The sequence below is a fragment of the Chlorocebus sabaeus genome, chromosome 12 (genome assembly GCF_047675955.1).
Source record: "Chlorocebus sabaeus isolate Y175 chromosome 12, mChlSab1.0.hap1, whole genome shotgun sequence".
Taxonomy (NCBI): domain Eukaryota; kingdom Metazoa; phylum Chordata; class Mammalia; order Primates; family Cercopithecidae; genus Chlorocebus; species Chlorocebus sabaeus.
The window spans coordinates 28,520,121-28,534,725 of NC_132915.1; the positions used below are offsets into that span (position 1 = coordinate 28,520,121).

Here is a 14,605-nt window from a genome sequence, read left to right on the forward strand (position 1 = left end):
TCAGGTGATCCACCCATCTCAGCCTCCCAAAGTGCTGGGATTACAGGTGTGAGCTACTGCGCCCAGCCCATTGTTTAGCAAGTACTACAAGGCTTGTTTACAAATGTCAAAAGACAAAATTACAACAAATTTAGTTAAATGATCTAATTGGCTTTCATTTGCAATTCATGGATCAGGGCAACATGTCTTCTAAAAATTCAGAAAAGGTACTCCAGTGAGGTGGGCAGAGGAGGTTAGAAGAAAACAGAAACAGGGACCAAAAAGTGGATTGGTCTTTTCAGAGTTACTCTCCGAATACAGTTAAAACAGAGAGGACTTTCTTATTACACCAGCGAAAACTGGCCCGTTTGGGGATTTCTCTATTATTTCTCTCCCCTAATTTCCCAGAAGGTAAGATAAACTACTTAGCTTTGGTTTGGTGACACGGAACTTCAGCAAGAGTGACTCCATTTGGTTTGGTCTATTGGGGCCTGGTGCAGGAACACAGTGCAAATCAATGACCTCTAACAAATTTTATTTGACATAAATAATAACAGTTCTCTCCTCCTCATGGGCAACCATTTTCAATTTTTCTAGCTGATTATTCTGAGATTTCCCTTAATGTATCGAAACAAAATGAGTTTTCAGGCCAGGTCAGGAGTTCAAGACCAGCCTGGGCAACATGGTGAAACTGTGTCTCTACTAAAAATACAAAAATTAGCCAGGTGTGGTGGCAGACACCTGTAATCCCAGCTACTTGGGAGGCTGAGGCAGGAGAATCACTTGAACCCGGGAGGCGGAGGTTGCAGTGAGTCGAGATCGCGCCACTGCACTTCAGCCTGGGTGACCATAGCGAGATTCTGTCTCAAAGAAAAAAATAATAAAATAAAAACAACCTTGATAGTTTGATAGAAATAGCATTGAATCTGTAAATTGCTATGGGCAGTTATGGCCATTTTAACGATATTGATTCTTTAAGAAGATATTAGAATGCCTATGTTATACCAACAACTGTAGTGAGCCCTGGGAACCAAACATGAAAAGATGTGAACACTTACTTTCAGGGAACTTTCAGCCTAATCGTTGCAACGTACCTGAGTCATGGAGTCTGAGCGTCTTGCCCTCCACATTCCCAACAAGGTAAGGTGGATAATTACCAGGACTTTGTTTTTCAGAATGGGAAATCTACCTAAGCTTAAGAACAAACCCTAAAGGAATTTTTGAGGAAGTGGAGTAGTGGAGAAGAGAGAAACACGACCAGACAACAGGAATCCAGGAGAGAAAAATGGGAGAGAGAGAATAAAAGTGTCTTTAGGAGGTTCATGTTTTCTGTGCCTGTGTGAGGTAACTCACTCCATGGATACCCTCCCCACCTCCAGCCATTCCTCTGTAAAATTTGTATTTCTTGCTAACACTCTTGGAGTTGGGGTTATTTAGAGTTTATTTGAACAACAATCTTAAACATATAATTATAACACATTTATTTGACATTTATAGAGCCCTAATTGTGTGCAAGGAACTGTGCGAGATGCTGGGGCAACAACAGTCAACAAAGGAGACACACAGTCCTAGCCTCATGGATGGCACAACCCAGCAGGGGTGACATATGGTAAGTCAGTGCTGGGAAAGACAAACATGATATGCTGAGGACATGGAACAATCAAGGGTATACAGGCAGAGGCTGAGTGGAGGAGGAGTTTGCAAGGCTGTGCCAAGAACATTTTTCAGGGTAGAATCTACCCCCCAGGCAGAGATGTGGGGAGCAAAGACCAAAATGGAAACAGCACCAGCCAAGTCTCAGAGCCATGTGAAATAGCACAGCACACATAGGGATCTGGGGATTTGGGATTGTTGGAGTCAAAGTGTTGAGCCTGAGGGGGTAGAAAAGCATAATTATATGTACAGTGTCTGAACAGTTCAGTCAGAAAAGCACATTTTTCAGGCTAAGAAACTTGGCCTTGGTCCTGCTTACATTTTACAGATAAGAGATTGCCTTTCTGAAAGCTTACTCTGGAGACCATGTAGATAGATGATGGGCCGAGAGAAAAGGAGGAAGGTGGATATAAGAAAGCTCCTGCAAAAATGCAGGTGAAAAATGATGAGGACCTCCACTGGGGATGGGCAGGAGAGGGCAGATTTAAGGGATGTCTGGTGAAACATACCAGGGGAATTGCTGATGGATTGGCAAGAGAATTCTAGCAGGATCAGGTGGCTATGCTCTGGACGGTTTGCATAGCTGTCAGTGGCACCATTCACCTCACACTGTAGTTGAAATCTCTGTGAATAGTGACACCTGGAGTTGTGCAGTATACAGCCTAGACAACCTTACACAGAAATCCTGACTCCAAACTCATCTGTTTCTATTACTTTTGAGCTTTGAAGAGTTTTAAAGTTTTTCTTTCTCTTAGGGTTTTATTTAAGCCATTTTCTTTTGGAAAAATCTCAACTAGCATTGTAGAGTGGGGTAGGAAAGGAATGTAATCGGGAAACGATATTGTCTTATTTTTTCTATATAATTTAGCCACTTTTACACTTAAGATGGCAGACACGGGAGCTACATTTTTCTTTCTTTCTTTTTTTTTGAGATGGAGTTTCCCTTTTGTTGCCCAGGCTGGAGTGCAATGGCATGATCTTGGCTCACTGCAACCTCCACCTGCCAGGTTCAAGTAATTCTCCTGCCTCAGCCTCCTGAGTAGCTGGGATTACAGGCTTGCGCCACTATGCCTGGCTAGTTTTTGTATTTTTAGTAGAGACGGGATTTTACCATGTTGACCAGGATGCCCTCGAACTCCTAACCTCAGGTGATCCACCAGCCTCAGCCTCTCAAAGTGCTGGGATTACAGGTGTGAGCCACCATGCCTGGCCAGGAGCTAAAAAATTTGAGGTCAAGATGTGGCATTAACAATGTTTCCACAGATCACAGAAACACAAGTGGACAGCAGAGGCCCTTCTTGCACTAGTATTTCTACCTGGATGGGGCCTCAGAGGTCTGACTTTTCACAGGGGAAGAAAATCTTTGAGAGCCAATTTTACTGCTGGGTGTCGGTGTTTTCCTCAACTGTCTAAATAAATCTTCAGCTAATAAACATTTCAATAAATCTGTTCTGGTGCCTTCCATTCCTTAAACGATACAGCCAGAGAAGATGGAACATATGAGCTTGGATTCTGTCTCTGTAGCGGATGCAGGGATATAAGTGAGCTGAGTTTTACACACTCCAAAGGGGCCACTGATCAGGTACTTTGGGATGCACTCCAAGTGTCCTGGCTAATTAAGTGAAACCAAAGATTAAAAGGCATTTCTGGCTGGGTGCAGTGGCTCATTCCTGTAATCCCAGCACTTTGGGAGGCTGAGGCAGGTGAATTACGAGGTCAGGAGTTCAAGACCAGCCTGGCCAAGATGGTGAAACCCCGTCTCTACTAAAAATACAAAAATTAGGCTGGGTGCAGTGGCTTACGCCTGTAATTCCAGCACTTTGGGAGGCCAAGGCAGGTGGATCACAAGGTCAGGAGATCGAGACCATCCTAGCTCACATGGTGAAACCCCGTCTCTACTAAAAATACAAAAAATTAGCCAGGTGTAGTGGCGGGCACCTGTAGTCCCAGGTACTCGGGAGGCTGAGGCAGGAGAATGGCGTGAACCAGGGACGCAGAGTTTGCAGTGAGCCAAGATTGTGCCACTACGCTCCAGCCTGGGTGACAGAGCGAGACTCCATCTCAAAAAACAAACAAACAAACAAATGAAAAAAAAACAAAAACAAAAATTAGCCGGGTGTAGTGGCGGGTGCCTGTAATCCCAGCTACTCGGGAGGCTGACGCAGAGAATTGCTTGAACCCAGGAGGCGGAGGTGGCAGTGAACCCAGATCGCGCCATTGCACTCCAGCCTGGGTGACAGAGCAAGACTCCATCTCAAAACAACAACAACAACAACAACAAAACCGAATTTCTTACTGTATACACAGAAAGTCATGAACTCGTCGTTTTGAACGGCACCATCAATTTACATGAAATTTCAAAACTTTGCCCCTCCTTCCCTTCTCCCTTGCTGGTATGTAGCTGTTTTAGTTTGCAGAAGATAACTATGTGCCAAGAATCCAACTGGACACAGAGTAATTACTTTAATCTTAGTGTGTACCTTGGAAGTGTAAAGCGATTTTTCCTTGGCAACCTTGCGTGGTTAATCCACACAAACTCCATCATTATGAACATGGGTTTTCCTTTAGAGGTGGCAAAACCATTTGTCAGGATTTGGGGCAAGTATAGCCAGACAGAGCGTATTGTAAACCTATAATTTAAGGCGAACTGTCAAATTTTAAATTGGCTAAAATATTTTTATAAGGTGTACAGAAGATGGAGTAAAATATAAGCATGGTAAGGCACAAGATAAATGGTTCCAGGGAACCAGAATCTACTACGAAGTTAAGTAAAATGAATATTTTGATTAAGTTCAAGGTTGAGTAGAGAATGTCATCCATAGTTTGGGGGAAGTCCTCCAATGTGAATATGAAATTACGCTGTGCACGTGAGAACAATGGTTGTCATGAATTGGCTGCTTCTCTCATCAGGACTGTGTTTTGCCTGTGGGTTCAGGCTCAACATGTTAGATATCTCCATTTTATAGATTAAAAAAAAAAAAGAAATGAGGCCAGTGTATCAACAAACAAGAGGCAGAGTTTCAATTAAATTCTAGAATTTGTGATTCAAAAACCCAGGTTCTCTTTTACATACCTCATTGCTTCTTTGCAACTCGAGAGAGCTAAATAAGTCATGGTAAGTCATGCTGGCACGTTTTATTTTCTATGTGGCTGAGGGTCTACCCGCTCAAGAAGGTAAATATAATAGAAAAAGCTTTCTGATGCACACCTGTGGCACATACCTGTAATCCCAGCATTTTGGGAGGACGAGGCAGGCAGATCACTTGAGCCCAGGTGTTTGAGACCAGCCTGGGCAACATGATGAAACTCCATCTCTACAAAAAATACACAAATTAGCCAGGTATGGTGGTGCACACCTGTGGGAGGATTGCCCGAGCCCAGGGAGGTCGAGGCTGCCATGAGCTTTGATTGCACCACTGTCCTCCAGCCTGGGTGACAAAGTGAGATCCTGTTTCAAAAAACAGAAAAGAAAAAAAAAAGTTTTCTAAGATTGTATTATGCAATTCCTCACCTCCTCCAATATGTTATAGTGAACATTTAATAATCTTTTCCTGGAAACTCACCCTTCACGTGGGTGACTGGACCATACCATAAATGAGGCGATGCTCCCAGGGTCTGCGGTTGGGGGGCGATTGGTCCACACGGTGGTACTTTTCCAGTTTGCTTGTCAGAATATGATTTTGATGCTTCCCCCAGCTGCTGTTCATGTGTTTGAAGTCCCTTTCCTTTCTTATTTATTTATTTATTTATTTATTTGAGGCTCTGTTGGCCAGGCTGGAGTGAAGTGGCATGATCTCGTCTCACTGCAACCTCCACCCCCAAAGTTACAGCGATTCTCCTGCCTCAGCCTCCTGAGTAGCTGGAATTATAGGCACGAGCCACCATGCCCAGCTAATTTTTAAATATTTTTAGTACAGACAGGGTTTCCCCACGTTGGCCAGGCTGGTCTCGAACTCCTGACCTCAGGTGATCCACCCGCCTCAGCCTCCCAAAGTGCTGGGATTACAGGCATGAGCCACTGTGTTGGGTCCCTTTTCCTTCCTTAAATAGGGATCTCCCACTGCCTTGGGAACTAGATAATTAAGCCAATTAGAGCTATATGTAAAATAAAAGTAAATAGGCCTGAAGCGCTGGCCCGCAAGGACCCCATAACAGCCCAGATTCCTTAACTTCCACTTTCATGTCACAGCAGCCCCACTGCATACCTCTTAAGTTTGTGCTGTGTCCCAGATAAAGGAGTACATTATGTCACCAAGTTCTAAGTAAGTGGGGTGCACTGAAACTTTCAGTAGAAGCAAGATGCACACACACACAAACATGTATGATTTTATTTGTTTTCTCACTGGCACTGGCCTACTGTACTTAAACATTTCCATCAGATTCAAAAAATAATTTTATTTCAGAAGAAAGAAAATATTTTACTTATTTAGCTTTTGTTTATACTGTTTTATTATTAAGAGGTTGTTTTTTTTTTCTTTTTTTAAGAGATAGGATCTTGCTATGTTGCCCAGGCTGATCTCCAATTTCTGGCTTCAAGCAATCCTCCTGTCTCAGCCTCCTGAGTAGCTGGGAATATAGGCATATGCCACTGCTCCCAGCTTAACTTAGTGGAATGTGTTTTTATTCACCCATTGGAAAAGCCTTTACTACATATTAATACAGACTTGTCACTAATAAACCCTTCTTTTTTTCTTTTTGAGACGGAGTCTCACTCAGTCGCTCAGGCACGATCTCGACTCACTGCAACCGCTGCCTCCTGGGGTCAGGCAATTCTCCCGTCTCAGCCCCCCGAGTACCTGGGATTACAGGTGCGTGCCACCATGCCCGGCTAATTTTTTTTATCTTTAATAGAGATGGGATTTCACCATGTTGGCCAGGCTGGTCTCAAACTCCTGACCTTAGGTGATCCGGCCACCTCGGCCTCCCAAAGTGCTGGGATTACAGGCGTGAGCCCGACCACTAATAAATCCTCCTTTAAATAAGAAAATAATATGAGCATAACTTTGTGTGAATTTTAATGTCCTGGAGGCTTGTTGCTTTATGTATAAAGTGCAGGTCAGTAAAAATTAAAATGAGGTAGTGTGGTATAATAGGCTTAACCCAGTAAGGGTACAATAAAGGATGGCTAATTATTATTATTATTATTATTATTATTATTATTATTATTTTGAGATGGAGTTTTGCTCAGTCGCCCAGGCTGGAGTGCAATGGCACGATCTTGGCTCACTGCAACCTCTGCCTCCGGGTTCAAGCGATTCTCCCGCCTTAGCCTCCCGAGTAGCTGGGATTACAGGCACCTGCCATCATGCCCAGCTAATTTTTCTATTTTTAGTAGAGATGGGGTTTCATCATGTTGGCCAGGCTGGTCTTGAACTCCTGACCTCAGGGGATCCACCCACCTCAGCCACCAAAAGTGCTGGGATTACAGGTGTGAGCCACCGTGCCCGGCCAAGGATGGCTATTATTCTCACATGAATTCAACTGAAATCTCAATAGGGCAACACCAATAACAATGTTTCCTATATAACTTAAAAACTGTTCTTTGTCATCCCCTCATCTACCCAATGGTAATTAGAGCTCGCCTGTTAGGCTGCTTGACAGGACCACAGAATGCTGGGAATCAACCATGCTCTATCCTCTCATTTAACAGATGGGGAAGCAGAGGTCCAGGGATTTTGGGAAACTTGTCCACAAAGGGACAACTACTTTGTGACTGAACTATGTCTAGGACCACAGCTGTCTTTATCAACATGAGTATCTCTTCCATTTATATACCCCTTTACATTGACAAGGCACCTCCTCAGCTCCATGATTTTGTTTATTACACTATATCACTCAGCTCATGAAAATGGCTTTTTTTCCTCTTTTCTTGTCTTTGGAAGATTTTTGCATTCTTGTAGCAGCTGATTCCATACTAACCCCTAAATTGAAAATATGTATATACACACAGACACATATGTGAATATGCGGAAGAAACAGCACTGGGTCTTCCTGGACAACCCAGTACAGGCCACACCCTGGCAGCCACAAATCACAAATAAGAAAAGGTCTTTCCATGTGAGTTGCTTTCGACACTTCAATGCTAAAGAGCTCAGAAGTGCTTACACTTGGAAAGAAGCCTGAAAACATTTGTAGGCTACCCTTTAATGTGTCTCATTTGGAGACAGAACAGTGAGCAGGTTGACCAGCTGCTCTTCATGTACTTTTTGCAGTAAATCCTTCAAAGAATGAAGAGTGAAGACAATTCATTTTTCCTCCTGGAATTTTTCCTTCTTATTATTTTGCTTTTTTAAAGGTTGTTATATTCAGGGATAGGCATAAGACATTGTAAAAGATAAGGGATATCATGTGAGGGAGGAAATCAGACAATTAATCCAAAAAATCTTCTGTAGAAATAAAAAATCAGAACTTGGGGGCAAGATAGGAGGCAACACATTCTTTCTACAGAGCTGTGACACATAGCCCAACTGTCCTCAAAAGCAGGAATGAAAAAAATAACAACAAAAAAACAGACCTCAGCTGCATAATGAAGCTGGGGTATTGGCCTAATAGCTTTTAAAGTCCTTAAAACTGGGCTGGGCATCAAGCGTCTTTTCCGGAATAGGCCAAGGAAGACAAGTCCAGTTTGGTTTTTAAGGCTTTAGTGAGCTCTGCGCCCAGCAGCTCATGGAGGGAAACGCCGTCGTGGGAATACACCCAGTTTTTCCCAGTCCAGTCATAACGCTTGGGTCCACTGGAAGACAAAAGAATCACATAGTAATTCCAGAGCACAGCCCTTCAGATGAACCACTGATTCCACAAACGCTGCCCCCAAGAAATTGACTGGAGTAAGGCTCTAGAAAATAACACAAAATGAGCTACAGTGTATATCTGACTTTTTATCTTAGCATCTAAGAAGAGTTATACAATAGATCTTCTGGAACAATTCCCAGAATCATTCTCAAAACCCGAAAAAACATTTGACCCTTACTGATAAGTCTCCAGGTATCACACTTTGATCTCCAGCTTTTGCTACCTTACATGTGACACCTGCTATGCTAGAGCAGTGTTTAAAAATTAGGGCCATTTTTGTGCCACTGATGTGCCTTACCTATATTATTATTACCTTACCTATACTTCTGCCTTACCTATAGTATTATTAGTTGTTAAGGTAAAATTCACATAACATAAAATTAACCATTTAAAAATGAATAACTTGGTGGCATTTAGTACATTTACAATGTTGTGCAACCACTACCTCTAGCTCCAAAACATCTGCATCACCCCAAAAGGAAACCTAGTGCTATTGTTCCTTGGTATCTATGAGGAAGGGGTTCCAGGATCTGCAGATACCAAAATCCGTGGGTACTCAAGTCCCTGATATGAAATGGTACAACACATGCATCTAACCTAGGCACATCCTCCCATATACTTTAAGTCATCTCTAGGTTACTTATAATGCCTAGTACAATGTAAATGCTATGTTAATAGTTGTTATATTGGTTTTTTATTTGTATCATTTCGTTGTTTTATTGTTTTTTATTTTCAAATATTTTGATCCACGGTTGGTTGAATCAGCAGATGTGCAACCCACAAATACAGAAGGCCAACTATACCCATTAAACAGTTATTCCCCATTCCTTCCTCTCCTAGCACCCCAGCAATCAGCTAAACTATTATTTTTTAAAAATATTTTTCTTAATTCAATGTTAAATTCATGACATTGAGAGCCTGGTGGGCTAGTTCATCCACCTCAAGCTCATCCAGTGAACAACGGCACATGCACGTCGCTTTGGGAATGCCGTATTCATGTGGACAGATTGGAGGCTGGCTTCTGCCATGTCTTGGTATACCAGATGTACATTTCACTTCCTCATGGCCTCATGGATGAATGGCCATGGAATCAGATAACACTGGTGCATGTGGCACCCTGATGGAGGTAAGAACAGAGTGCACAGGAGCCCAGAAGAAAGGGCACCTGAATCTGCCTGAGCACTCAAGGAGGGCTTTTCCAAAGACTGAGGCTAGGAGGAGGTCACCAGGAAGGGAAGCTTGGGCAATAAAAGTATCAAGGATTCCTGCATTATCAAGCAAATGCTGGGGCTTGAACCTGTTCCCAGTATGTAGATATAAAAAATGAGTGAACCAAACCATCAGGGTCACATAAAAATAACTAATAAACTACACTAAGCCCAAGGATCAGGACCTTGGCCCTATATTCTGATGCTGCTATTGGGTTGCCAGGCAGAGCCTGAGAAACCTCTAGACCCCTTCACACTGCTTGAGATGCTCTGAGCACAGGCACTGATGTGCAAGTGTCCCTAGAACTCTCCTTTATTCCATCCTGCAACCTCCTCAGGGTGGGTAAGGTGGGAGGAAACACTACTGATCCCACAGAACCTGAAAAGTTATCAACTTTAAAAAAAACAGGCCGGGTGCAGTGGCTCACACCCCTAACTCCATCACTTTGGGAGGCTGATGTGGGAGGACTGCTTGGAGCCACGAGTTTCAGACCAACCTAGGCAACAAAGTGAGACCCCATGTTGACAAAAAAATTAATTTTTAATTAAAAATAAATAAAATTAAGGAAAACAACAAGAAAAAATCAGAAATGTAGCTGGATGAAAGAGATGTTGAACCAATGTGAAAGGCTAAGAGGAAAAAAACAAAATTTTTTTTTTATGTTAAACCATCTTTATTTGAAAAATAGTACCTTACGATCCTAACACTATCAATCAAACTTCAATAAGAGCAACTGCAGCATCAACTAATAACAGTTGCTAAATTAACAAGAGATCAATCAGAAGTGCTTTAAAGGGAGCAGCACCAGCTGGTGTTCCCGAGTCTCTGGGCATTCAGGAGCCAGGTACAGGGAAAACAGAATCAAACCAGCTGGTGCTCTGGCCCCAACCAAGCCCTCACATTGTGACCTGCCTCCCTCCTGGGGGCCCTGGCAGCCCATGGTCCCTGTGGCACTTCCAGACCCCTGTCAGCTGTGGGCGGGGCCCCAGGAGCCAAAAGCCACTTGGAAAAGGCTGGAACTTGGCCTCATAGTCGCCAATTTCTGCCTGTTGTGGTCATTTTCTTTTTGGAGTGCCTGGAGCACTCTCAATGGACACGGCAGCCCTCCAGACTTCCTGGGCCATTTTCTTCTTCTTTTTTTTTTTTTTTTTTTGAGATGGGGTCTCACTCTGTCACCTAGACTGGAGTACAGTGGTGCAATCTTGGCTCACTGCAACCTCTGCCTCCCAGGCTAAGCAATCCTCCCACCTCAGCCTCCCGAGTAGCTGGGGCCACAGGCATGCACCACCACACCCGGCTAATTTTTGTATTTTTGGTACCATCGGGATTTCACCATGTTGCCCAGGCTAGTCTCAAACTCCTGAGCTCAAGCCATCTGCCTGCCTCGGCCTCCCAAAGTGCTAGGATTACAGGCGTGAGCTACTGTGCTTATCCCCTGGGCCATTTTCTTATAGCAGACCATCTCTCTCTGAAAACTGGAAGTGTCTTTCTTTAATTCCTGGGCCAGGTTTTGGGCCATATTCTTGTAGTGGTCATGGGTGTGACACATGAGGTTCAAGTTTTTGTGCCCCTTGCTTAGTCTCTGCTAGAGGTCGGGCAGTAGGTGTCCTCCTCCGTGGACTCCCTCTATGGTCTTATCACATGTCTTTGGTGCAGTTCAGGCAGAGCGGGCAGCAGAGGCCTACTCCCCCAGCACACTTTGCACTTGTGCTGTGAGTTCTTTACTCCTTTGGATTTCTTCCCACATTTGCATGTTTGCTTCTACAATTGCCCCCTCAGGACATTAGAAAGATGCAACTAAGGTCACCATTGTCATCCACACTCTTCAGAGGGACTTGTGGCTAGGACGCTGGGGAAGCACCATGTCCAGCTTCCCTGTTTCCCTCCACTGCCAAGTCCCCATTGTACCACCCTTGAGCAGAGACAGGACACTCAGTGGGGTGAGTGACAGAAAGTGACATTATTTGTGCGATGCCTTGGGGGAGTGGAAAGAGCTCACAATAGCCCCTTAGCACAGGGAGGCTATTTGCTTCACTACAACATTCCTGGCCTGTTTCATTCCTACCTTGGCCTTTCCTCCTTCTCCTTTTTTTGAGACAGAGTCTTGCTCTGTCGCCCAGGATGGAGTGCTGTGGCAGGATTTCAGCTCATTTCAACCTCCACCTCCTCGGTTCAAGCGATTCTCCTGCCTCAGCCTCCCAAGTAGCTGGGATTACAGGTGCCTGCCACCACACCTGGCGAATTTTTTGTACTTTTTAGTAGAGACAGGGTTTCACAATGTTGCCCAGGCTCGTCTCAAACTCCTGACCTCAAGTGATCCGCCTGCCTCAGCCTCCCAAACTGCTGGGATTACAGGTGTGAGCCACTGTGTCTGGCCCCTTCTTTGCTTGCAAACATTGTTTCTGTCTCGCAATTTCTTGGTCAGGCATCTCTGCAGTTTGCTGACGGTCAGTGCCATCATTCAGAGAGTCTGCAATTTGCCCCTGAAGATCCTCTCCATGGTGCTGTGAAGTATGCAGGATGCGCTTTGCATCAGTTGCTCAGGGAAGTTCAGGAGGTCTGCTTTTCATGCTTTTTCAGAAACGAACCTAGGTCCTGACAGGAAGACCTGCTCATTTCATTTGGAACCCTCCAGCCTGAGGGGCTGGCCGCATCTTGGCCCTGGCCTTTCTGCAGATCTCACCCTGGGCCGATTCTCCCCTTCTCAGCGTGTCATCTTCTGACTGTGAAGGCCACCACAGCAGTGCACGCCTGGGTCACCCAGGGTATCTATAGGTTCCCTGGCACTAGTCCCAGGATTCTGCACATCACTAGCACTGCCACCCACAGGAGAGCCAGTAGCAGCTGAGTTGGCATGTCGTGGCAGCCAGCAGGCCCTCTGTGGCTCCCGAGGGCTCCACAGCTCCGCCTCCACTTGCCAGTGGCCTGTGGGCCACAAATGACCACTCGGAACCCTGCGGGGTGTTCCATCTCTAACAAAAACAAGGGCCCATCAGTCATTGTAGACCTTCTGTTGGGCTGGGGAGAGGGGAGGCACCCCATGTTCTAGAAAATTGTGTCCCTGATTTTGCTGTGCAAACAGAAAGTGACATTATTTATGCAATGCCTTGGGGGAGTGGAAAGAGCTCATAGTAGTCCCTTAGCACAGGCCACTCCAGGCCCCACCTGGCCCGACAGCACAGCTAGTGGGTCAAAGCAGGGCCAGGTCATAGCCCCGTGTCCACATGCAATCCTCTCAGGGTAGCATGATGGCCTACCTCTGTCCCTGCTGAGGCTCGTTACCTATTTCAAACTTCCTTCCGCTGCGGGAAAGCCTGGTCCCACCTACGAAGAGTCTGTCTCCCTTGCTAGACTGAGCTCCTTGAAGATGGGACTGTGTTTTCTTCATCTCCGTATTTCCAGTAGCTCATCAATGCCCATTATACACTAGAGGCTCAGTCATTTTTGGTCCTGTTTTCTTGTTGACTCTACTCTGACTTAGGACATGTCACTTTCCCCACTGGACCTCCATATTCACATCTGTCAATACGAGTAAGTGGGTAAAGATCCTTCTCGCTTTAAAGCCCCTCCAATACACAGACCTCTGAAACCAGAAACAGAAGCTGAGGAGTGGTAAATGGAGCATTTTCCCTGGCATGATGGCCGGGACCTGCAGATTTGGCTGAGGGTGGTATCTTGCCAGTAGAATGCCTCTGCAGAATTTCATCCTACTTTTCAAATCAGACTCAAGGATGATCTTCATTGTTGATAATTTTATGGGTTTTTTTGTTTGTTTGTTTGTTTGTTTTCTGAGGCTTTGTTATTGACACAACAGCTTCTGGAAATCTTTTCCACAGAGAGTATGGGGGCTTCTTTGGCCAAGTTGGGCGGGAGCAGGCTCCAATGGCTCGGCAGCCACTGTCCGGGCCACAGCATGTCCACAACCTCTTACTCCTCTTCAGAGGTTTCTCCAGACATTACCGTGTGTCTATCTGGTCATGCCATTGGCCACAGGTATAAAAACAATGGCAACGACCCGAAGCTGCGGGATCCTCCCACGGAATCCTGTGCCTTTGCAGGCACAGCTACACGGCGCTCCCGTGCTCCGGCCTGCTCCTTCCAACACAGGAGCGGGACGTCCAGGGTCCTGCTCCCCCAGACCCCGCAGTCTGTGTGGGCAGCAGGCGGGGAGTGGGGAAACCCGTCCTGGTAGTGAGGGCCTGGAGCGGGACGGCTGTGTTAGGCAGCGTCCTGGCCTCCAGCGACCAGCAGAGTGACTCGGCTTCCGTCCCCTGCTGGGAGCTGCCATCTTGCCGCCACTTCCCACAGAAGCACTGAGAGCTTGTCGTCAGGAAACGCTTCTCTGCCTCCCTTCCCCTGACTCCTACACGGCGGTGGCCTCTCTGGATCTGCCGGAAACTGGGCGCAGGAAGGGGAGGGGCCTGAGGTGGACCCGGGAGCCTGTGGTCTCTGGGTGTGGCCTTCTCCAGCCGAGGCACTTCTTCAGTCTCACTCTGCCCCCCCAACCATATATATATACATATATATATATATAATTTTTTTTTGAGGAAGATAGTATCTGTGACAGTAAATAGCTTGCTCAGCAGATCTTTCCAAATTCCCATATTTCTCAACACAGCTAGGGTAAGAGCCTATTGCTGGACAGTGTGTCCAAATACGATATGGAAGTTTTCAGTCTCCAGATATGGGGGAAATTCTTTTGGGGTAGGTGCCTGCCCGATATTTACAAAGCCAATGATCCCCAAAAGTGATCGCTGGACTGAGCTGATCCACTTTGTTCCCCCGGAGATGGATAAGAACACACAGGCTCAAGCATGGCCAAGGTCAGGAAGAGTGACTGAGGCCACAGAGGCTAACTGGCCCACAGAGGTTAAAATCCTCCAACCTCCACACTAACTGGGTCTAAAAACCAATACGAGTTGTGAATTAGGGCCTTCCTAGAATGACAGTGATTTCTAGTGCTGTTTTTGTT

General features: G+C 45.5%; 1 protein-coding gene across 2 annotated transcripts in view; it reads right to left on the reverse strand.

Annotated features, from left to right (window-relative positions):
* Positions 1–7,432: 7,432 nt before the first annotated feature.
* The window catches only part of FXN (frataxin), a 39,577-nt gene continuing 32,404 nt past the window's right edge, over positions 7,433–14,605 (reverse strand). For both annotated transcript variants that reach the window (XM_007969431.3, XM_007969430.3), the window contains exon 5: positions 7,433–8,365. In XM_007969431.3, the coding sequence (XP_007967622.1) occupies positions 8,265–8,365 (101 nt within the window). In that variant the 3' untranslated portion in view covers positions 7,433–8,264. The remainder of the gene's footprint in view (positions 8,366–14,605) is intronic.